This window comes from Pelobates fuscus, chromosome 4 (assembly GCF_036172605.1).
Source record: "Pelobates fuscus isolate aPelFus1 chromosome 4, aPelFus1.pri, whole genome shotgun sequence".
Classification (NCBI taxonomy): domain Eukaryota; kingdom Metazoa; phylum Chordata; class Amphibia; order Anura; family Pelobatidae; genus Pelobates; species Pelobates fuscus.
This window is the reverse complement of record NC_086320.1, coordinates 36378187-36400853: the sequence shown is the minus strand read 5'-3', so window position 1 is coordinate 36400853 and position 22667 is coordinate 36378187. Positions and strand designations below refer to the sequence as shown.

The window sequence follows — 22667 nt, the reverse complement described above, 5'->3', positions numbered from 1 at the left end:
AATTCGCTGCTGGATTCTGCTCATGTGAACGCTTCATCTGAAAATGCTACTTTCACACACTCCGATGTTTTATTTATTTGTTATTTTCTCTGCGTAATCATCTGTAAAACTTTTACACATTATTGTCCTTTTTATACTGTGCTTGTATCTACTGTATGTCTGCAGTTATTTATTGTGACAACGGTGTTGTCATTGCACAAAAATCTGAAGACTGAAAATCCTTGGACTTTTGTGAGCAAAGAGCAAGAAAAAGGACAAACGATTAGCAGTGAGAACAGAGAGGCGTTGATGCCACTTTAAAGAATATTATTTCAAGTTATGGAAAATCAAACACTTGAAATATTTCTACTTATCTACCAGAAAGATACATGTCCTGCATAATGATATGGAATATAAAGGATACCTAGATGAAGTGGTTTGAGAGCAGCGGGCGTATCGTTTCGACCACTCAATTAAAAACCTGCAGTTTAATTGATACGGCGATGTTTTGATTGAAGGGTTAAACATGCCTTTAGTGGCATTGTTCCTGGCAGCCACTAAAGACACTTCTGCTTCAACTGGCATGTAGTGGACTCAATGCTTCCCAATAAGAAGCATTTGATTGGATGGGTGCAACACTTTTTGCCCACGTGCATCTCGTCCCCAATGCATCTCTATGAGAAGTATTGGACTGGACAATGGGACAATCATCATGGAAGAGATGCCTCCATTATTATGTAGCGGTAAAAGGAGTGAGGTTTTTTTTTTTTTTTTTTTTTTTTACATATCATGGGGGTGGGGAGGGGGGGGGGGTGTCTGAATCTGAATATGGACTAGGACACTATAGCATTAGGAATACGTTTTTATTTTAAGGCAGACTGTACGATCTATACCTGTGAAGCTTGGAACAGAGATGTCATAGGAGATTTTACAAGTGAATGATGTTTTCTGTAGATGGAAGGTAAACAAAGCAATAGGACAAAACAATGTGTGTTATAGACACCAGCGGCAATTTTCTAGATTAGGTTCTAGATCAAATACAGTAATTCCCAGAGAGCTGCTGTCCTGAGAAGGAAATAAAAATCGAAATCATGCCCGTCCTTTAAATTAGGAAATAAGCAGACTAGATCATTGTATTAGTGTCTGTGTGTGATAGATCTATACTTATGTAGTCTAGCATAGTCGTATTGGTCCAGAGATTAAAATGTGAAATAATGGTGTATTTTGGGGGGAAACTCATGAAAGCGTCTCTTTAAAAAAAAAAAATAATAATAATAATAATGAGTAGACCAATAGAAAACACCAAATGTATTGCAGTACTATATCAATATAAAGTGTGGTGTTGAAAGTAAAAATTCTTTAAAGTATAAAAATAGAATTTCTTTAAGTTTTGCGTAGCAACCAAATTATTATAGTTGTACACAAGTGCAGGTTATTTAGTCTAGCCAGAGGCTAAATGTGACCAGTCAAAGGGGTAAAAACAATAAGGTAATAATGAAATTCTATCTCCCAGCAGAAATTAAATTATTCTCCTGCTTGAGATATTTGGTAGATATAACCTAAAATAATGTATTAAAACTGTTGTGCCAAGCTTATTTCCAGGCAAACATAGTACAGACATATTATTTTTAATTAAATTAGTATGTTTATTTAAAGAAAAACTCTTTATCAGTCATTAGTTCCACATTTATAAGAAGCGAAGAATTTTGAGAATGTAACAGCTAGTGGATTCAGGCTGGACACCAGATCCTTGGTATATACTATACATTAACAACAACATCCTTGTAACAAAAAATATTTTGGAAACCGCAAAAGTGAGCACACAATGTGGACATTGGACACATAACAAGCACGGCGACATATTCACCTTGTCAGTGGAGGCCCACGCTCCCATGGTGGAACCAGAGCTCACCGATGTAGGGGAGCTGCACTCACTCACAGACTGGCAGGTTTCTGAGGCTTCTGAAGATGCAGAACTGGACGAATTCTGCGGTAAAACAATAAGCAACGATCAGGGAGAGAGGCAAAGGAGTAACAATTAAAATCAGACTCTTGGTAACTTGCTAAGAGCCAAGAATGGTGAAATAAAGCATGTTCTATAAAGTAGCTTATTCGACGAACACAGTTTTTATTCATAATTTCACAGGCTTCTGGTGTCCAGCATTAGATAACTTCAGAATTTGAGATAGAACAGGATTATACACTGTCAGAAATCGGACATTTATAATAAAAGCTAAGACTGCCGGGGTTGCTGCAGTTGAATGTAAAGGCTGATCATAAATAAGCCACTAAAATATTTTTCTAGGCTTATAAAACCACACACTATTTAAAAAAGTAATTAAAAACTTCAAATTGGTAAGTACGGAGCTAAGAAGAAAACTGAAAATGCTTAAAACGGGTAAAACAAGGGTAACACCATCTCACTGCACCAATAAATGTTTAGAAATGAAATGCATCGGTACCCCGGAACGGGGCTGTGAGAGATGATAAAATCACAGGATAGGTCCTCAAGTGGTTGCTAACAGCAGGATGTTGCTACAAAGTAACAGGCATTTGGATAAAGTAAATGCAGTTATCTTGAAATATTATAATAAAAATGTTTTTAAAAAGTTTTTTTAACTTCGAAAGAAAATGAACTGTCCTTTTCACGGTTTACATTGTTAAATGTCAGATAGAGACAGAATGTGGCTGCATCATTGTCTGCACCTGCTGTCAGGTTAATCTCATTTTAAATCACTTTGGGAGAACCAAGATATATTTGCAGTGAGACTCCATGAACAGCAATAAGGGTTGGAAACAGTAGCTGCCCGGACTTTCTGCTGGTTTACATTTCAAAGATGTCTGTGCCATTCAACGAGAGAACAAGAAAATCTCCCAGTTTGAATAGAACATTGTCTAAGGAACTACTATTCAGTACAAAGGTTATCCAACTAAACAAAACAGATTCTATTTCATATAAAAGTAAGCCACGTTTTAGAAATGTGTGAGATGCTAAGCCTGGTATGTTGATGCTAAGAATTTGAAATCAGTTTCACTTTCAGAGAATAAAGTTAATCTAACAATGGCTAGAGTTCCAAAGGCTGGTCTCCTAAAATGATGCCCCCCACCCCCCCTCCACCCCCCCAAAAAAAAACACCCGCAAGAGACTGCATGGCCAATTGCGGGCTAGAAATAGGTTTGCCAACATTAATCTAAATGGTAGGTGTGCGAACATACAAATGTCTGTCTTTAACTGAAAATGTCCGCATCGGATTTGTACAAAGCAGAGTAGGTAACCAGCACTCACACAATATTAGCTACCAAACAGTTGGCATAATAAGCTCTCCAAAGTTTATCGAGTTTCCATTAAGGTGAACATTTCGAAGCACTCAGAGGTTTTTTATTTAGTCAAAACAATGTTCACTTATAGGGTGCTTGTTATACCAACTATGGAGTGGTGGTCTTTATTTTTTAGAGCACTTGGCTTTGTGTCCTAAAACAGTGACAGCAAACATTTGGTCCGGTTATTACTTTGTACTACATTTCCCATGATGCATTGTTGGACACCATGCTAAATCTAGGATTTCACTGCCAAAATGTAGCCATCTGAGCCCTAGCAGAATTATTTTGTATATGGCTTAAAACAGGGGTAGGCAACCGTCGGCACTCCAGATGTTGTGGACTACACTTCCCCTGATGCTTTGCCAGCATTATGGCTGTAAGAGCATTATGAGAGATGTAGTCCACAACATTTGGAGTGCCAAAGGTGGTCTACCGCTGGCATAGGATGAGCCCACGCAGTATAGTAGAAGTAGTGACACAGGATAAATCAACACAGAGCAGTTAAGGCCAGTGATAACGTTTCTTCATTAGCGCCAGGCCAATCTCGTATGTCTGAACTTCATACCATGGGAACAACGGAGGCTGATCATTCCTGTTAATAAATGTCTTAATAAACAATATCCTTTACCTGATTAACAGCCTCAGGCGGCATAGGAGATGGAGACTTCGACTGAAAGGCATCCTGGGAAATGAAGCCGGAGTCGTGGGAGGAGACACTGGACAGCCGCATGGGGGCCTGCTGAGGCAGATTGGAGCTGCGATAGCGATAGTGTGAAGTGGGTGAGTGTGAGTGAGAGCCACTCGATCTGGAGTCACTACTGTTAACGCTGTTCAGACTGCTGCATGAGACAAAGATGGGGGTCCGGATAAGAAGACAAGAGGGATGGCCAAGGTTGTGTAGGAAGGGTAAGGGGTGAGGGGTTTGAATAAAAGTGGGGGGAAGGGAAACCAAGCACCAAATTAAAATTCCGCAAGTCTCCAGCAAACAAGCAGCATCACCAAAACTTAAAAATAAAATGAGACACAAAGGGAACAGACATTGCAGTATCTGTGGCTGGGATCAAGCTGAGCGAGAACGTATAGTGGTTAATATGTAGTCCCTCCAGCTTTTGTAAACCTCAAACTCTTAGGATGTTTTACCAGCCTGAAGGCTAGCAAAGAATAATGGGAGTTAAGAGTTCTACAATAGTCCAGGATCAGTCTTTGGCCACTTGCATCCAACAACTCTGACCCCAGCCAGACAATATCAGGATACCGCCCTTATACGGTCTGTGTGCATTTCTGTATATATCTATTAAGCACTGTTTCAAGGAATGTTCAAAGCTAACCCTTTAATATGCAAAGGGTTACAATGTAAAAAAAAAATCATGATTTGACTACTTAGCAGGAGTGATGGCAAATCTAAATCTCAGAAATCAAAGTTTTACTAATTCCATCCTGATATGTGTGATTGAACTCTTAGGCAACACTGCATATTCCAGTTATTAATTATGGCAACAGTGAACATTCCTAGAATTCTGTATAGTGAGTTGAGTGTAATGCTTTAGTTAAAGGAGCACTATAGGGTCAGAAACACAAACATATATTTCTGACCCTATAGTGTTAAAACCACCATCTAGCCCCCCTGGCCCTCTCTTACACCCTAAATATAGTAAAATCTTACTTGTATTCAAGCCGCTGGCTCTGCCTCTGTCTGCCTCAGACCTTCAAGCTGTCTGCTGACATCATCAGAAGTGTTGTTCTAAACCAATCACAATGCTTGCCCATAGGATTGGCTGAGACTGAAGGAGACAGGTCAGGGGCAGAGCCAACACAAGTCAAACACAGCCCTGGCCAATCAGCATCTCCGCATAAAGATACATGCAATCAATTAATCTTTATGAGGAAAGTTCAGTGTCTGCATGCAGAGGGTGGAGACACTGATATGTTGTGATGCACACTAGGCAAGACTGCTTAAGGAAGCAGTTCTAGCAGCCATCTGAGGAGTAACTACTGTAATGTAAACACTGCATTTGCTCTGAAAAGACAGCGTTTACAGCAAAAAGCCTGAAGGTAATTATTCTACTCACCAGAACAAATTCAATAAGCTGTAGTTGTTCTGGTGACTACAGCATCCCTTTAATTATTCAAAAATATCTGCTCAGACTAAAGGTTAATACAAAAACTCTGGAAAGGGAAACTACACCTTAACAACAACATTCAGAGTAAATGGAGTGTAAAATGTGCAGTGTGGATGATATGCTCTTTGTGTAAGTACCCCTTTTCCATCTCTGATGTGTATAGTCCAATGTTAGAATATAGAAAATTACCATGTCATAATATAGACTGATCTCGTCTTATTACGGACTCTACATTCTATACGTATTGTGGGATTACAATTCCCATAATCTCTCCTTAACTTGAAATCTTGCACACCTCTCCTTAATTTGAAATCTTGGCTGAGTTGGTATGTGACCTCTTTAGCATTCTAATTATTTCCTTCCTCTCCTGAGCAAGAGTGAACCCACACTTTCTCTCGGATACTGGCATTAACCCTTCAAAACACAAAGCAAAGGGTTTTTAACCTTGCCCAAAAGTTAATAATATAATTTAATATCTGAATAGTTCTGAGTTTTAAAGAACGACTAAAGTCACCCAAACCCTTTTATCTCAATGATTTATAAGTTATATTTTTCCCAAGTCTGTTCAAATGTAGATCCGGATAATACCTGCAATGCTAAATGCTGGGTTTGAGAAGCAGCGTTCTAATATCCCGTTATCCAGCCAGAATTTTGAATGTCAGTCCGAAGCAAGGGATGCTAAGTGACCTCATCCTGATACAATAACCTGTGGCCTTGTAGGAAGCCTATAGTGATAATAATAGAAAACTGTATGCCTAACACTCTAACACTCTGTCCCTCTGCACTCGCTCCACATCTTTTGGCCAATAAAGGGTTAAAAAAATAAATGAAATGTGATTTCCCCCCCCCATTTACTTAAGGTGTCAGAAGTGGGGGTAACCCAATGTGCATGCACAGCCAGCCCCACATGCATTAGGCCTTCCCTATAGGAAAGCATTGACTCAATGTCAAGATGTGAAAGGCCAGGAAGCTCCTCTAGTGGCCACTAGAGGCAGTCTTAACCTTGCATTGAATGTAACTGCTATGTTTTCACTTGCAGGGTTAGAGGGACAGGGACACTGCACCCAGACCACTGCAAGGAGTCTGAAATGGTCTCGGTACCTATATTTCCCCTATATGTTGGAGCATGATGGAAAATTAATTCAACATGGAATGCCAAAGCTAACCAATACTGAAACATCTGGGATCATTTGTAATGCCCAATTTAATACTGTCTAGATTTACGGCCCTGGTTTATATATGTTTATTATTATATATAAATCCCTATGGTGGTTTGAAACAAGGCATTTGCCATCACACCTTTTCTGTAAATATATATTCTATGAAAGGCGAAGGATATATACATTTAATTGCACAGACATCTCACTAAACAGTAGTCTTGCTGGATCGAACATGCTAGGAGGGAACTAGGAGAGTGTGTTCATTCAGACGGAATACAATTGGAGGAACAGACACAAGTAGGAAACAAGCTTCACGAATCGTGAGCTGGGAAATACCTACCAGCCAGGGAATGGAAAAGTCTAAACCATTCAAAATTCACAGCAAAAACCAGCATGCGGAATAAACTGTTTTATTCAGTAGCAAAAAAAACTGTTTGTCGGAGGTGAATGCAAAGGCAGGTAATCTAACACGCAGGGTTATATGGGACAAGCAGCCGGTCTTAAGCAATTTATTGTTACAAAAAAAATCATATGACCTCTGACAAACTGGCTGGTTTGCACAATAACTCCAAAGGTAAGGCTGGCTTTGCCTACTGGGAGTTGAAGTGTACAGCATCCAGAATGTCACAGGTTGGTTCTCCAGAAATGAAAGGGTTAGTTTACCCAATTCTAATTTTCATTTTGACACATTCTCAAATTCGATCAACATGGAAGGTTTTCAATTATAACACAGTCTTTATGCATTTAAAGGCATATACATAGTTATCAATCTCCAGTAATGAAAACACGATAGGTCCTTAGGTAACAGCACAGCTTCATAAAATTATTTTTTTCCCCCTTTTTTATACAATGATTGAATGGACAATCATTGAGTGACTTAAAGATTTCTTTTTTTTTTTTTTTTTACTCTCTGAGTGCCGTTAAAGAACAGTTCTGTCTTTGTGACTACTTACTAAAATAAAAGATTTGTGTTTGTATGGAATTAATAGAACCTTAATGTGAAAACAATATTTACACTAATTTGACATTTCAAATGGTTGGCAATGGAAAAAAGGCAAAACAAATTAATTACTAGAAGACTTATTCTACCTGCAGTTCCATATATGGCCTCAAGAGGGCATTTGAAATACTATACAGCCATCTCCTTAGACAGCATTTGTACCCTAGCTGGGCTCACATGTGCTCAGATGGAACTGACCAATCAGTATTGCACTACTTCTGAAAATATCACACATGACTAGCAAATGTTTTGTTTTCCATGAATATGAGTGGTCAGCATGTATCTGCTCATTAACACGGTTTTAAGAACAATGAATACTACTTATTTTCAATATTCACACGTAAAATTAATAATAGGAATAGGTTTTTATATTTTTTATAATGTGCATCATATAAGTTCAATGGGCTTAGCCACCTTGTAATGACAAGAAAGAAACCACCACAGCACTCTGCAAATAGCGAGAAGGCGAAACGCATTTACAATGTTTCAATGCACTGAGGAAAATAACCTGGCACTGTATTCTATAATGGTAAAAGCAAAACTCCTTCCAACAACGTACCTGCAGACACTGGATTTGCGAGACATCGTGGTGCTTGGCGACGATGGTGGAGTCTGGTAAGACCAGGTATAGTCCGAGCCTTTCAAATCATGAATCACCTGGTGTAAAAAAATGGTAAAGTTACAGTATCTTGGTTAAATCTTTATTTCCTTTTGCTTGTATACGTATTAAGCATATCGTGAAAATCGTGAATTTGATAAAACAAAAAGAAAATAGTAGCAATAGAGTGGCCCAGAAGAAAAGAGATATGTTAACGACAAATGTAGTAAAGGCTTAAAATGGAAATCAGGTACATGTTAAAGACTGTTTTCAAGATACTGAAATGTCTGTTTTACAGAAATGTTACTTTTGTATAACGTTTTATAAACCAATATTACACAAAATACATTTTAAAATCAAGCTGAAACTACAAAAAAAATTACACCAGCAACAGATTTAAACAATTATCTCATTATTTGTTATGTAATTAGGGGAGGAACATTTCATGTTATGGTCCTGGGGCAAGACCTTATGGCTGAACTGTATTTCGTGTACATGGATTTGTGAAATATTGTACAAGAAATACATTTATATTATATTCCCAGGGATCTCCATCTTCCTCTTACTAAAAAGGGGAAGGAGAGAGGTGTTCAGGGAAAAAAAATAAAAAATTGAAACCAACAGTGAGTGCCGCAAAGCAGGTATAAAACAAGGTCATTCCTTGTCTTGCAGAGGTCGAGAAATCACCAAAAAGGAGCCTGTGTATACAATATAGTGGAGGAACCAAACAGGATGAGTGGACTTCATTCGCAGGGGAAATGCTGTGCGGCCCAGAGGCCTTGCTATTTAACAGTCCCAGCCATTGCAAATCCTGGAAATTGCCATGTGTTTGCAACCATTTAAGTGTCCCTTCTAAGGGGCTGCCTGAGATATTATTTAATTTAAATATCCTTTAAATACCAGGCTGATCACCTTTGAGGAAACATTGTCTTGCAGATCTGATTCTTTATACCATTCACTAACCTGCTCGCTGGCAGAAGGCAGTTTATGTGGATCCATGGTGAGATTCTTCAGATCCTCAGATATGGTTTGCAGGTGGGTAATCTCTCCCAGCATTGAGATTTCTTCCTCCTGCATGGACGAGCAATGTGTCAGGACACAACATCATGTAAATACCCCTTCAAAAATACTGAAACTATTTCCATAACTGTCCAAAATTTTTTTAAAAAAAGTGTTCGGCATCCCCAAACAAAAATTATATTTTGTGTAGACTCACAAACCTTTAAACACTAAATGACTCTGTTGGGTATTATTTGGGTAGTTGGATATTCTATTCTTTATAAATAGTTTAAATAGCGGGTTCCACTACTATAGGTGTGATGTCAAACACTGTTAAATTGGGAGAAGCAGTTTGCCCATGGTGGAAACAGTCATGGCAAGGCGGTCTTTCATAAGTGCTCCTACGGAATGTTTATTTCCACTTTCAAGGCTATTTGGAAGAGTCTATTCATTCATTCATTCATTGTGGTTTTACACTACTTTCATGATCTTCATTAGGGCTTACAAAATAATTTCCTACTAGCCAGGTTTTAACAGTTACTTGCCTCTGCAAACCTGGAGGGTCCACGGTGCACATATCAATTATGTGGATATCTACTCGCCAGGGCTCCGGTTTCACTTGCCAATGGGTAGTGGCAAGTGGAAAATGAGTCCTGCGTACTATACTCAAGTTTTCCCTCTGTCACCTATAAAATACCTATAAATCATTTGGTATCGAAGGTGCTAGATAATGCATTCATATTCTGCACTTCTATTTGTATCATTTGCTTGTTTCTTTGTTTCATGAGTGCCATTGTCAAGGTAAGAACATTCAAGAAACATATGTATTTATTTTAAGTGTACAAAGTATGTCATTTTTATTATGTAGCTCAACCTCTCAAGGAATCCTTCGCTCCTCCACCCCAATCATTCTCACCTTTACAGTTCCTGCTATTTTTAATCACACCTGTCTTCTTTCCCCAAACCCTTCCCCAACTGGCCTCCCCATCCGAAACACACCAAGGTATATTCATTATGGGGCATTATCAAGGAAACGGCACATTTTAGATGAATTGACAAGTTGAACATTTAGCTATTTTTTTCCAATTAGTTCATTTATTCTAAATACTTTGTGAACTAGTGAAGAAATAATAATAATAATAATAATTCCTTAATGTTATTTTAAAATTCATCACAAAGATTTAACAGTATGTGAAAGACATCTTCACATCAAACTCTAAAACAAGCCATCAGGTGTAGGACCTCAGATACATTTTCGAGTCTGTAACAGCACAACTCTTACAATGACTGGTCTCAGCATGGAGATAAAAGTACAGAAACGGCTGCGTTCTTCGATAAGGGCCTTTCTCACTGCCTGCTTCTCCGTCTCCTCCAGAAGCAAGTACTTGTCATTGACATCTTGCAGTGCACTGTCCAGCTGCGGCTGAATATCTCCTCTTCCTGCAACCAACGAACAAGAAAAGACTGAAAGAGCAGTGGCGGCTTGTTACGAAAGTGACAAATCAGCGTTCGCAACCTGCAAAGTGATTACCCGGACCTCAAAATAGAAACATTCACTTATTCAATGCATTAACGGTTTCAGTGCCTGACAAGTGTGCAGCACACTGCTGTCTGATCATCAATCCACACTACGTTGGCGCGATTAGACCGTTAGACAAAGACACTTTAAGGGTCAATTTCTAAGGAGTAGAGATAACAAACCCCTATTCATTCGTGGCACCGAAAGCTCTAAAACAGAGGTCAACAGACAGAGCGAGTTATTTTTGGAAAACATTTAAAATTGAGAATTAATGTGTACATCGATAATATAAAATTTGTTAGCAGAATATACAGAGTGGATTTATTGTCAGCCTGAACAGAACTTCAGGGTGGCAATCTCACATTATTGTTAAAAAGGAACCATCACTACCGAGATTTTTGCGCAGCTCAACATTCAATTTTTATTTTACTAATTTAATAAAAAAAAATGTAAATACATTTTATACCCATAGTTTTGCATGACCGCACCTTTGAAAGAATGTATCATACAGTCACGTAGGTAAATATATATAATGCCAAAATACCAGAGTATTGCGGTATGCAATGATACCTTTATTAGACCAATATAATAATTAAAAGACAAGCTTTCGAGAGTTCTCTCTCTTCTGGTATGAAGCAATATATACTTATTTACCCAACAGTATTTATCCCTGAAAACGCTTCCATCGGATTTACTTTTGTGAAGGAACAAGAAAGTGTTGCATTCCACGTTCCGATTAAAATGCTTATTTTCTTTCATTAGGGCTTTTTACCTTTCTTTGCTTTTTTTTGCAATTTTAATGTGTCTGACGATTTCTTTTTGATCTCTTGACGGGCTTTCTTGTATTCTGGAAAAAAAAGAGAAAAACAATTATCAAGCTAAACGGCAGATTACTACAACTTCCAAAGTCAAGACATCACCCAGTAGAGTAGTTTAGAGCAAAAAATGAAACACGTCATGTTGGAAGAGGGGGGTCAAAGTGACCAGCAGGTAACAAAGAAACATCATTCTAAAATTTTTTGGATTTCTTGCAATCACTAAAGTTCTATGAAATATGTGAATATGTGCAAAGGTAAATCCTCCACTTTGCATGTGTATGTCTGCTTCTGAGTGTGCTTGGTGAGTATTGCATCAGTGTGTATTTCCAAACAAAGGAAGCACACAGGGCTGCAGGTAACCTGGTACAATATTTTGCATGATTTAAGGGGAGTGTTTCTGCATCCCATGCCGCACAGGAGGTGGACCCTGGGGATCTGACTGGTCAGAGGTGGACCACGGGGATCTGACTGGTCACAGGTGGACCACGGGGCTCTGACTGGTCAGAGGTGGACCACGGGGCTCTGATTGGTCAGAGGTGGACCACGGGGCTCTGATTGGTCAGAGGTGGACCACGGGGCTCTGATTGGTCAGAGGTGGACCACGGGGCTCTGATTGGTCAGAGGTGGACCACGGGGCTCTGATTGGTCAGAGGTGGACCACGGGGCTCTGATTGGTCAGAGGTGGACCACGGGGCTCTGATTGGTCAGAGGTGGACCACGGGGCTCTGATTGGTCAGAGGTGGACCACGGGGCTCTGATTGGTCAGAGGTGGACCACGGGGCTCTGATTGGTCAGAGGTGGACCCGGGGCTCTGATTGGTCAGAGGTGGACCCCGGGCTCTGATTGGTCAGAGATGGACCCCGGGCTCTGATTGGTCAGAGATGGACCCCGGGCTCTGATTGGTCAGAGATGGACCCCGGGCTCTGATTGGTCAGAGATGGACCCCGGGCTCTGATTGGTCAGAGATGGACCCCGGGCTCTGATTGGTCAGAGATGGACCCCGGGCTCTGATTGGTCAGAGATGGACCCCGGGCTCTGATTGGTCAGAGATGGACCCCGGGCTCTGATTGGTCAGAGATGGACCCCGGGCTCTGATTGGTCAGAGATGGACCCATGGGGATCTGATTAGTCAGAGATGGACCCATGGGGATCTGATTAGTCAGAGATGGACCCATGGGGATCTGATTAGTCAGAGATGGACCCATGGGGATCTGATTAGTCAGAGATGGACCCACGGGGATCTGATTAGTCAGAGATGGACCCACGGGGATCTGATTAGTCAGAGATGGACCCATGGGGATCTGATTAGTCAGAGATGGACCCATGGGGATCTGATTAGTCAGAGATGGACCCATGGGGATCTGATTAGTCAGAGATGGACCCATGGGGATCTGATTAGTCAGAGATGGACCCATGGGGATCTGATTAGTCAGAGATGGACCCATGGGGATCTGATTAGTCAGAGATGGACCCATGGGGATCTGATTAGTCAGAGATGGACCCATGGGGATCTGATTAGTCAGAGATTGTAGCGGTACTTACCTTATCCAGGGGCCGGACGCGGTCCTCTCTTCAAGCCGCGCGCGGTCCTGCGGCTGCACGAGCCGCGCGCGGCTCGTCCGACTGTTCAGACAGGAAGGCGGGCAGTGACCGCGAGAAGCGGTCACGTGTCCCGCCTGCAGCTAAGAGCGCGCCGCGAATCTCGGGCGCGCTCTTAAAGAGACAGTAGGAGCCTAAATTGCAAAAAGGCTCCCATTGGCTCCTGTCATGCCAATCACCCCATACACTTACCTGTTGGGGGAGTGGAAGTGACAGGAGCCAATCACATTAGTTTGAAGGCTACTTATACTTACCCTTTTCCCTTAGTTCGTTGCCCTATCGTGGTTTCTGCTACAGTTCCCTTTAGTGCTTGTTGTGTTCAGTTGTGTTTCTCCGTATTTGACCTTGGCTTTGTATTCTGACTTCGTTTTCGCTTTATCCTATTCTGTACTGTTTGCCGGCTTGCTGATTCCTGTGTACCAGTCCCCGGCTAGTTTTCGTTTACGCTGTCTCTTTGTGCCCTTGACCTCGGATCGTTCCTGACTCTGTCTTATCCTATTACGTCGAGTCCAGCCACTCTAAGGTCCGGTAGACGTATCTCTCCTCTGTACTGTCTTCTGTTAGGCTGGATCCTGCGTGTAGGGGTATATACTCGTTACATTACGATAGGGCCATGGACCCCGCAGATTTAGCTCAACAGATGGCGACCCATGAGGCTAGATTTGTAGAGCAGGATCACCGTATGGATCAAATAGCTCAGGCTCTCCAGACGCTCTTAGCTAGAACCATTCCAGCAACCGCACCTAACCCTCCTGCACCCCTGCTTCCTGAAGTATCGACTATGCCTAACGCTACAGCACATTTAACGCCTCCTCCTAGGTATGGAGGGGATTCTAAGACATGCAGAGGGTTCATTAACCAAATAGAGTTTCATTTTGAAATGTATCCACGTTCATTTCCCACAGAGAGGTCTAAAGTTGGGTTCTTTATGCACCAACTTACCGACAAAGCACTTGAATGGGCAAACCCTATTTGGGAGGCTAATGGACCTATGGTGCATAACTTTCACAGTTTCCTAACAGCTTTTCGCAGAACTTTTGATACTATGAAAAGGTCTAAGAATGCCGCTAGAGCATTAATGAGGGTTAAACAGGGTTCTAGGTCTGTGGCTGATTACGCTATACAGTTTCGTACCCTTGCCTCACAGGTCGATTGGACCAATAATGGGTTAACTACGGCCTTCATGGAAGGTTTATCAGACTCTATATTGGATGAGGTAGCAGCTAAGGAGCTTCCTATTGCCTTAGAGGACCTTATTGACTACCTCATCGATATAGATAATAGGATTCGTGACAGGCTCTATACTAAGAACAGGAATAGACGTTTTGTTACACCTATTCAACCCAGAGTTAATATACCGGAGAGTGTTAAAGTATCTGAAGAGGAACCTATGCAATTAGGGGTTGCCAAACTCTCAGATACTGAGAAATTACATAGGAGAAGGGAGGGACTCTGCCTATATTGTGGTAAGAGAGACCATATGGTAAAGGAGTGTCCTCTGCTCCCGGAAAACTCTCGCACCTAAGACCTTATAGGGGACTGGCCTTGGGTGTGATTTCTAAGTCTCCTACATTGCCTCCTAACCGACTGCTTCTCCCTGTTTCTTTACATATGGGAGAGAGTTGTATGGTTGAAAACATAGACGCCCTGGTTGATTCTGGGGCAGCCGAGAACTTTATAGACTCTGGTTTTGTAAAGAGAAACAATATTCCCATCAGAGAGAAGGAGATACCCTTGGCCGTTGAGGCCATAGATGGTAGACCATTGATATCTCCTGTTGTTACTCACGAGACTGCACCGCTACACATGTACACAGGGGTTCTACACTATGAAACCATTCGGTTCCAGGTCATCACCTCTCCCTCTTCACAGTTGGTGTTAGGGTATCCATGGTTACGTGCCCACAATCCCATTTTTGACTGGGAGACAGGGCAGATAAAATCATGGAGTGAAGCCTGCCATGAGTCATGTACTATTGAAGTCACGCCTGTGAATTCTATTAACGTTCCTACTGTTCCTCCTTTATCTACGACAATACCCTCTCAGTATTTAACTTTAAAGACTGTCTTTGATAAAAGAGAGGCTGACAAATTACCGCCTCACAGACCCTACGATTGTGCTATTGATTTGTTGCCTGGTACTATACCTCCTAAGGGCAGGGTGTACCCCCTATCGGTTCAAGAAAACCGTGTCATGGAGGAGTACATTAAAGAGTCATTAGACAAGGGATTTATTAGAAGATCCTCTTCTCCGGCTGGAGCGGGGTTCTTCTTTGTATCAAAGAAAGAAGGTGATTTAAGACCTTGCATTGATTATAGAGGTCTTAACAAGATCACCATCAAAAATGCTTACCCTATACCTCTAATAACAGAATTGTTTGACAGGCTCAAACATGCTACGGTATTCACCAAATTAGATCTTAGAGGAGCATACAATTTGATACGTATTAAAAAGGACCACGAATGGAAGACAGCCTTTAACACTCGGTCAGGTCATTATGAGTATACCGTCATGCCATTTGGGCTTTGCAATGCCCCAGCAGTGTTCCAAGAATTTATTAATGATGTCTTAAGGGACTTTATTCACTCATTTGTTATTGTGTACTTGGATGACATTTTAATATATTCTACTGACATTCACGCTCATCACAGACATGTTACAACAGTTCTGAAGACCCTTCTTGCTAATGGTCTTTATTGCAAATTAGAAAAATGTCTATTCGACCAGTCCGAGGTCCAGTTTTTAGGGTATTTGATTTCCGCCGAGGGTTTTCGGATGGATCCCCAGAAGCTCGCTGCAGTCATAGAATGGCCTCTGCCGCAAGGTCTGAAAGCCATCCAGCGTTTTCTGGGTTTCTCTAATTATTATAGACGTTTTATCAAAGGTTTTTCGTCTATAGTAGCGCCTATAACTCGTATGACTAAAAAGGATGGCAATACACGTGTCTGGTCTACTGAGGCACTTCAGGCTTTTGACTTTCTTAAAACTACGTTCGCCTCTGCCCCTATTTTACAGCATCCTGTCCCCTCATTGCCATATATACTTGAGGTTGATGCTTCCGATATAGGGGTAGGTGCTGTCTTATCCCAAAGAGAGTCTCCTGACAAGCCATTGCATCCTTGTGGCTTCTTTTCTAAACAAATGGCCAAGGCAGAGAGGAATTATGATGTGGGTAATCGCGAACTCCTTGCTATCATTTTAGCACTCAAAGAATGGAGACATTTGCTAGAAGGAACTAAGGATCCTATTCTCATATTTACAGATCATAAGAACCTATCCTACCTTAGCGAAGCTAAAAGATTGTCTTCAAGGCAGGCTAGGTGGTCACTGTTCTTGTCTCATTTTAATTATATAATCACCTATAGGCCAGGTGACCGGAACACCAAAGCGGACGCTCTGTCCAGACAATTCGAGACTATTGACAAACAGGAGATTGATGTCACTCCTGTCATTCCCCCAGACAGGATAATAGCAACTACTATATTGTCTATTTCCTCGTCCCTCTTGCAGGCCATACAAGCGAAACAAGGCATGGCACCCAGCGAGAGGCCTAATGATAAATTGTTCGTTGACATTCCCGAGAGACGGGATATTCTGTCACTTTATCACGATACTAAGACTGCTGGACATCCTGGTATTTCCAAAACAGTGTCAGCCGTTTCTCGGTATTTCTGGTGGGATACCTTACGTAAGGATGTTACTGACTATATAAGTGCTTGTACTACTTGTGCATGTATGAAAACCTCTCGTAGAGTTCCTTGTGGGCTGTTGCATCCGTTGCCCGTTCCCGAGAGACCTTGGTCTAATCTATCAATGGATTTTATTGTTGAATTACCCCCTTCGAATGGTAACACAGTCATCCTAATGATAGTAGATCGGTTTTCCAAAATGGCTCACTTTGTGTCTCTTCGCAAGTTGCCCACTTCCAAGGAATTGGCTCTTATCTTCGCTAGAGAAGTGTTTCGATTACATGGTATTCCCTTATCTATTGTATCCGATAGGGGTAGCCAATTTATTTCCAGGTTCTGGAAAGCCTTTTGTTCGGAGATGGGTATTTCCCTCTCATTTTCTTCCGCTTACCATCCCCAGTCTAATGGAGCTGCTGAACGTGCCAACCAGTCTCTTGAGCAGTACCTCCGTTGTTTTGTGTCTCACCATCAGGACAATTGGTCTGACCTGCTTCCTTGGGCTGAATTTGCTCGGAATAATGCCACTCATGATTCTTCCGGCAAAAGCCCTTTTTACGTTGTCTATGGCCAGCATCCCGTTGTTCTTCCGGCTGCATTCTCCTCTCAGGGCATGCCAGTTCTGGATGAGCATTTGGCTGGTTTGCGTAATACTTGGGAGCAGGTTCAGCGTTCTTTGGTGGACTCTGCTGCCCGCCAGAAGGCTCAGGCTGACAAGCATCGCAGAGCGGCTCCTTCCTATGTTGTGGGGGACAGGGTTTTGCTTTCCACACGGAATATTCGCCTCCGGGTGCCTTCTATGAAATTGGCTCCCCGCTTCATTGGTCCTTATCGCATTATACATAAGGTTAATCCCGTTTCTTATGCCTTGGGTCTGCCTAAGAATCTGCGTATACCCAATGTATTTCACACCTCTTTGTTGAAGCCTTACGTACGCAACCGCTATACCCGGCATACTCCCCCTCCCCCTCCTGTCTCTGTGGAGGGTCATGAGGAGTTCGAAGTATCTGCTGTTGTTGACTCTCGTTTTCTTAGGGGTCGGCTTCAGTACTTGGTACATTGGAAGGGTTATGGGCCTGAGGAGCGCAGTTGGATTTCTGCGGATGCTGTTCATGCTCCCCGCCTTGTACGTTCTTTCCATTCGCGTTTTCCTGCCAGGCCTGGTCCTGCCCGCCCGGAGGGCGTGTCCTCAGGGGGGGGTACTGTAGCGGTACTTACCTTATCCAGGGGCCGGACGCGGTCCTCTCTTCAAGCCGCGCGCGGTCCTGCGGCTGCACGAGCCGCGCGCGGCTCGTCCGACTGTTCAGACAGGAAGGCGGGCAGTGACCGCGAGAAGCGGTCACGTGTCCCGCCTGCAGCTAAGAGCGCGCCGCGAATCTCGGGCGCGCTCTTAAAGAGACAGTAGGAGCCTAAATTGCAAAAAGGCTCCCATTGGCTCCTGTCATGCCAATCACCCCATACACTTACCTGTTGGGGGAGTGGAAGTGACAGGAGCCAATCACATTAGTTTGAAGGCTACTTATACTTACCCTTTTCCCTTAGTTCGTTGCCCTATCGTGGTTTCTGCTACAGTTCCCTTTAGTGCTTGTTGTGTTCAGTTGTGTTTCTCCGTATTTGACCTTGGCTTTGTATTCTGACTTCGTTTTCGCTTTATCCTATTCTGTACTGTTTGCCGGCTTGCTGATTCCTGTGTACCAGTCCCCGGCTAGTTTTCGTTTACGCTGTCTCTTTGTGCCCTTGACCTCGGATCGTTCCTGACTCTGTCTTATCCTATTACGTCGAGTCCGGCCACTCTAAGGTCCGGTAGACGTATCTCTCCTCTGTACTGTCTTCTGTTAGGCTGGATCCTGCGTGTAGGGGTATATACTCGTTACAGAGATGGACCCATGGGGATCTGATTAGTCAGAGATGGACCCATGGGGATCTGATTAGTCAGAGATGGACCCATGGGGATCTGATTAGTCAGAGATGGACCCATGGGGATCTGATTAGTCAGAGATGGACCCATGGGGATCTGATTAGTCAGAGATGGACCCATGGGGATCTGATTAGTCAGAGATGGACCCATGGGGATCTGATTAGTCAGAGATGGACCCATGGGGATCTGATTAGTCAGAGATGGACCCATGGGGATCTGATTAGTCAGAGATGGACCCATGGGGATCTGATTAGTCAGAGATGGACCCATGGGGATCTGATTAGTCAGAGATGGACCCATGGGGATCTGATTGGTCAGAGATGGACCCATGGGGCTCTGATTGGTCAGAGATGGACCCATGGGGCTCTGATTGGTCAGAGATGGACCCATGGGGCTCTGATTGGTCAGAGATGGACCCATGGGGCTCTGATTGGTCAGAGATGGACCCCGGGCTCTCATTGGTCAGAGATGGACCCCGGGCTCTGATTGGTCAGAGATGGACCCCGGGCTCTGATTGGTCAGAGATGGACCCCGGGCTCTGATTGGTCAGAGATGGACCCCGGGCTCTGATTGGTCAGAGATGGACCCCGGGCTCTGATTGGTCAGAGATGGACCCCGGGCTCTGATTGGTCAGAGATGGACCCCGGGCTCTGATTGGTCAGAGATGGACCCCTGGCTCTGATTGGTCAGAGATGGACCCCTGGCTCTGATTGGTCAGAGATGGACCCCGGGCTCTGATTGGTCAGAGATGGACCCCGGGCTCTGATTGGTCAGAGATGGACCCCGGGCTCTGATTGGTCAGAGATGGACCCCGGGCTCTGATTGGTCAGAGATGGACCCCGGGCTCTGATTGGTCAGAGATGGACCCCGGGCTCTGATTGGTCAGAGATGGACCCCGGGCTCTGATTGGTCAGAGATGGACCCCGGGCTCTGATTGGTCAGAGATGGACCCGGGCTCTGATTGGTCAGAGATGGACCCCGGGCTCTGATTGGTCAGAGATGGACCCCGGGCTCTGATTGGTCAGAGATGGACCCCGGGCTCTGATTGGTCAGAGATGGACCCCGGGCTCTGATTGGTCAGAGATGGACCCATGGGGATCTGATTAGTCAGAGATGGACCCATGGGGATCTGATTGGTCAGAGATGGACCCATGGGGATCTGATTGGTCAGAGATGGACCCATGGGGATCTGATTGGTCAGAGATGGACCCATGGGGATCTGATTGGTCAGAGATGGACCCCGGGCTCTGATTGGTCAGAGATGGACCCCGGGCTCTGATTGGTCAGAGATGGACCCCGGGCTCTGATTGGTCAGAGATGGACCCCGGGCTCTGATTAGTCAGAGATGGACCCATGGGGATCTGATTAGTCAGAGATGGACCCATGGGGATCTGATTAGTCAGAGATGGACCCATGGGGATCTGATTGTTCAGAGATGGACCCATGGGGATCTGATTGTTCAGAGATGGACCCATGGGGATCTGATTGTTCAGAGATGGACCCATGGGGATCTGATTGTTCAGAGATGGACCCATGGGGATCTGATTGTTCAGAGATGGACCCATGGGGATCTGATTGTTCAGAGATGGACCCATGGGGATCTGATTGGTCAGAGATGGACCCATGGGGATCTGATTGGTCAGAGATGGACCCAGGGGATCTGATTGGTCAGAGATGGACCCAGGGGATCTGATTGGTCAGAGATGGACCCAGGGGATCTGATTGGTCAGAGATGGACCCAGGGGATCTGATTGGTCAGAGATGGACCCATGGGGATCTGATTGGTCAGAGATGGACCCATGGGGATCTGATTGGTCAGAGATGGACCCATGGGGATCTGATTGGTCAGAGATGGACCCATGGGGATCTGATTGGTCAGAGATGGACCCAGGGGATCTGATTGGTCAGAGATGGACCCAGGGGATCTGATTGGTCAGAGATGGACCCAGGGGATCTGATTGGTCAGAGATGGACCCAGGGGATCTGATTGGTCAGAGATGGACCCAGGGGATCTGATTGGTCAGAGATGGACCCAGGGGATCTGATTGGTCAGAGATGGACCCAGGGGATCTGATTGGTCAGAGATGGACCCAGGGGATCTGATTGGTCAGAGATGGACCCAGGGGATCTGATTGGTCAGAGATGGACCCAGGGGATCTGATTGGTCAGAGATGGACCCAGGGGATCTGATTGGTCAGAGATGGACCCAGGGGATCTGATTGGTCAGAGATGGACCCAGGGGATCTGATTGGTCAGAGATGGACCCAGGGGATCTGATTGGTCAGAGATGGACCCAGGGGATCTGATTGGTCAGAGATGGACCCAGGGGATCTGATTGGTCAGAGATGGACCCAGGGGATCTGATTGGTCAGAGATGGACCCAGGGGATCTGATTGGTCAGAGATGGACCCAGGGGATCTGATTGGTCAGAGATGGACCCAGGGGATCTGATTGGTCAGAGATGGACTCTGTGCAATGATTGGTCAGAGATAGGCCGTGGGCTCTGACTGGTCAGGGAGGGACACAGGCAAAGTGTCTCTCTGACATGAAGACTCTGTGGGTCTGTTATACAGAATAAATACATTATACACACACATAGTCTCTTCTAAGAGGTGGTATTTACCTTTTGCATGATCTTTATCCAGCTGAGTGGCAACTTTCTTCCATTCCTCCATCTGCTCTTGCAGGGGGTTGATCAAGCAGTCGATTAACGCGCTAATCAAGAAATAGGAAATCATGGAATCGGTCAGCATCTGCTCTACAGCTACAACTCCCATGATGCTTTGCCAACTACACCAGAATAGCACAGTGCAACATTAAAGCATTCCAATAACGTTATGCTTTCTATATATCATTCATTATACACGTTCCTCTACATTTAGTACTTATTTGCTTTATTTCACTTTATTTATATGCATATACGATTGTATGTTATGTCCATTTTCTTAGATTAGAAAATCTCATTAAAATGTACTAAAAACACTTAACTTGTTTTAATATGAAAAAGTTTTCTGTGGATTTATTTCTATAGAAGAACAAATGGATAGTCGAAGTACCATAACCACTACAACTACTATAACAACTGTAGCTTATTATAGTGGTTAGGTTGCAAGGAGCCTTTGGGTGCTTTCCCCTGGTTTTTAACAAACTGTGTATACCTTTACCTCTATCCAGAAAGGGGGCTGGTCCACCAGAAATAAATACAATTATATAGGCAGGTCGTTTACATCAGGAGGTCGACCAATCAAGCACGGCAGACCATACAGTTAGAGCAGTTACAAAGCTGCCCCTCAAACGCGTGAACACCAGAGAACAAACATTGGGCAGGACTCTGAAATAGGGACTGTCTTGCCAAAATCAGGACAGTTGTGAGGCCTGCTAAGTGTATCGTTGAATAAACAGGGGTTACAGGGAGCAATCAAGGCAGACAGTTTTTTTCTTTGTCACGTACAAACGGTGTGGGGGAGATTTATTACAACTTTGCACCACTTTTCACAACAAAGACATTTGTTTTGTTATATCTCCCCCTTTGTATTTCCCTTTACTGACACACTGTCAGGATCGGGACAGGGATCCAACACGCAGAGTACAAAGAGTGGAAAGGTACGTATACCGGGCCTTAGAATGGCCGGACTAACGTACCGAGAGTAAAGAATAGTCAGAGACAAGCCGAGGTCGAGGGAACGAGAAGACAGATAAGCGAGAGACAAGCCGGGTCAAAGGATAACAGAGAAACAGGGTAGTACAACGAGCCGAGTCAAAACCAAAAGAGCAAACTAGAATACCAGAGCACTGAGTGACTAGACAAGCTAGAACCACGACAGGGCAATGAGCTGAAGTAAGGAGTAAGCTTAAATACCCTGGCTCTGGATGGAAATCACGCCTCTGACAAGTACCGATTGGATATCGGACACTTGAGTGACAGATTGCTCGTGCTAGCGTCATGACGT

At 43.6% G+C, this 22667-nt stretch overlaps 1 protein-coding gene across 3 annotated transcripts in view; it reads right to left on the bottom strand.

Moving 5' to 3' along the window:
* Window positions 1-22667, bottom strand: part of MTSS1 (MTSS I-BAR domain containing 1) — a 172584-nt gene that overhangs the window by 7160 nt on the left and 142757 nt on the right. For 2 of the 3 annotated variants that reach the window (XM_063451082.1, XM_063451084.1), the window contains exons 5-11: window positions 21341-21432; window positions 11469-11543; window positions 10460-10617; window positions 9142-9249; window positions 8140-8237; window positions 3929-4139; window positions 1847-1966 (exon numbers count right to left, since the gene is read on the bottom strand). In XM_063451082.1, coding sequence (XP_063307152.1) covers window positions 1847-1966; window positions 3929-4139; window positions 8140-8237; window positions 9142-9249; window positions 10460-10617; window positions 11469-11543; window positions 21341-21432 — 862 coding nt within the window. The remainder of the gene's footprint in view (window positions 1-1846; window positions 1967-3928; window positions 4140-8139; window positions 8238-9141; window positions 9250-10459; window positions 10618-11468; window positions 11544-21340; window positions 21433-22667) is intronic. The other variant, XM_063451083.1, reaches the window with a different exon arrangement.